The 996-nt window shown below is 75.8% G+C and overlaps 1 protein-coding gene across 1 annotated transcript in view; it reads right to left on the bottom strand.

The window, feature by feature from the left end:
- ATP1B1 (ATPase Na+/K+ transporting subunit beta 1) overlaps positions 1–315 on the bottom strand; it is a 15,033-nt gene extending 14,718 nt beyond the window's left edge. The window contains exon 1 of the mRNA XM_085301455.1: positions 39–315. Coding sequence (XP_085157581.1) covers positions 39–138 — 100 coding nt within the window. The 5' untranslated portion in view covers positions 139–315. The remainder of the gene's footprint in view (positions 1–38) is intronic.
- Between the last annotated feature and the right edge of the window lie 681 nt (positions 316–996).

Raw genomic sequence — 996 nt, forward strand, 5'->3', positions numbered from 1 at the left:
GCCCGCCGCCCCCGGCCCGCGCCCCGCCCCGCACTCACACCAGCTGCCCCCGGTGCGGCCCAGCAGCTCCTTCTTCTCCGAGTTCCAGATGAACTTCTTCCAGTTGCCATCGCCGTCCTTCGCCTTCCCGCGGGCCATGGCGGGCAGGGGTCAGCCCTCAGCGGGCGGCTCGGCGCCCCGCGGCAGCGGGGAAGGTCGTGGGAGGGCGCCCGCCCGCGCGGCGAGGCGGCCCTGGACGGGGCGGGTAGGGGGCGCGGGGGGGAAGGACGGCGGCGGGAGCGGAGCGGCGCCCACGGGGCACGGAGCAACAGCGCTCCCCCGCCCGCCGCCTCCCCTTCATATACACCGCCGGCTCCGCCCCCCCCGCCGCCGCCGCCAATCAGCGCCGGGAGAGCGCCCCGGGGGCGGGGCGCGCCGTGAGAGGGGGCGGGGCAGCGCGGAGGGGGCGGGGCCCTGCGCGGGGCTCGGCGGCCACGGAAGCGGCGCGGAAAGCGGGGCGGGGGGGAGGAGGGATGCGGCGGCGCCGCCGGTACCGGGGGGCCGGGCCGGGCCGAGCTGGGCCAGGCCAGACAAGACAAGGCAGGGCCGTCCCGCCCCGTCCCGCCCCCGAGCCCTGCCCTGCAGRGCGCCGGGCCGCTAGGGCACGTGTGCACCTCTGTACGCGCGTGGGTGTGCCCGCGTGGATGTGCACGTGTGCATGTCGCTGCATGGGGGCGTGCCCCTGCGCGCATGCATGCGCGTGGGTGTGCACACGCGTGGGTGCCTGTGCATGCATGCGCGCAGGTGCACATGCACCCACATGCATGCGTGTGTGTTTGGATGTGCGTGCATGTGTGTGTGCATGCATGTGTGTGCGTGCGCACACAGGCCAGCAGCGAGGATGCATCTCCTCACCACCCCCTTGCTGCACACCGGCCATTTCCCCCTGCAGACAGCTCTGGCCCGGCTGCCCCACACTCTCCCCCCAGCTGCGCCCTCCCCCTCGCCCCAGCGCTA

This window comes from Rhea americana, unplaced genomic scaffold, assembly GCF_003343005.1.
Source record: "Rhea americana isolate MKP2758 unplaced genomic scaffold, rheAme1 scaffold_177, whole genome shotgun sequence".
NCBI lineage: Eukaryota > Metazoa > Chordata > Aves > Rheiformes > Rheidae > Rhea > Rhea americana.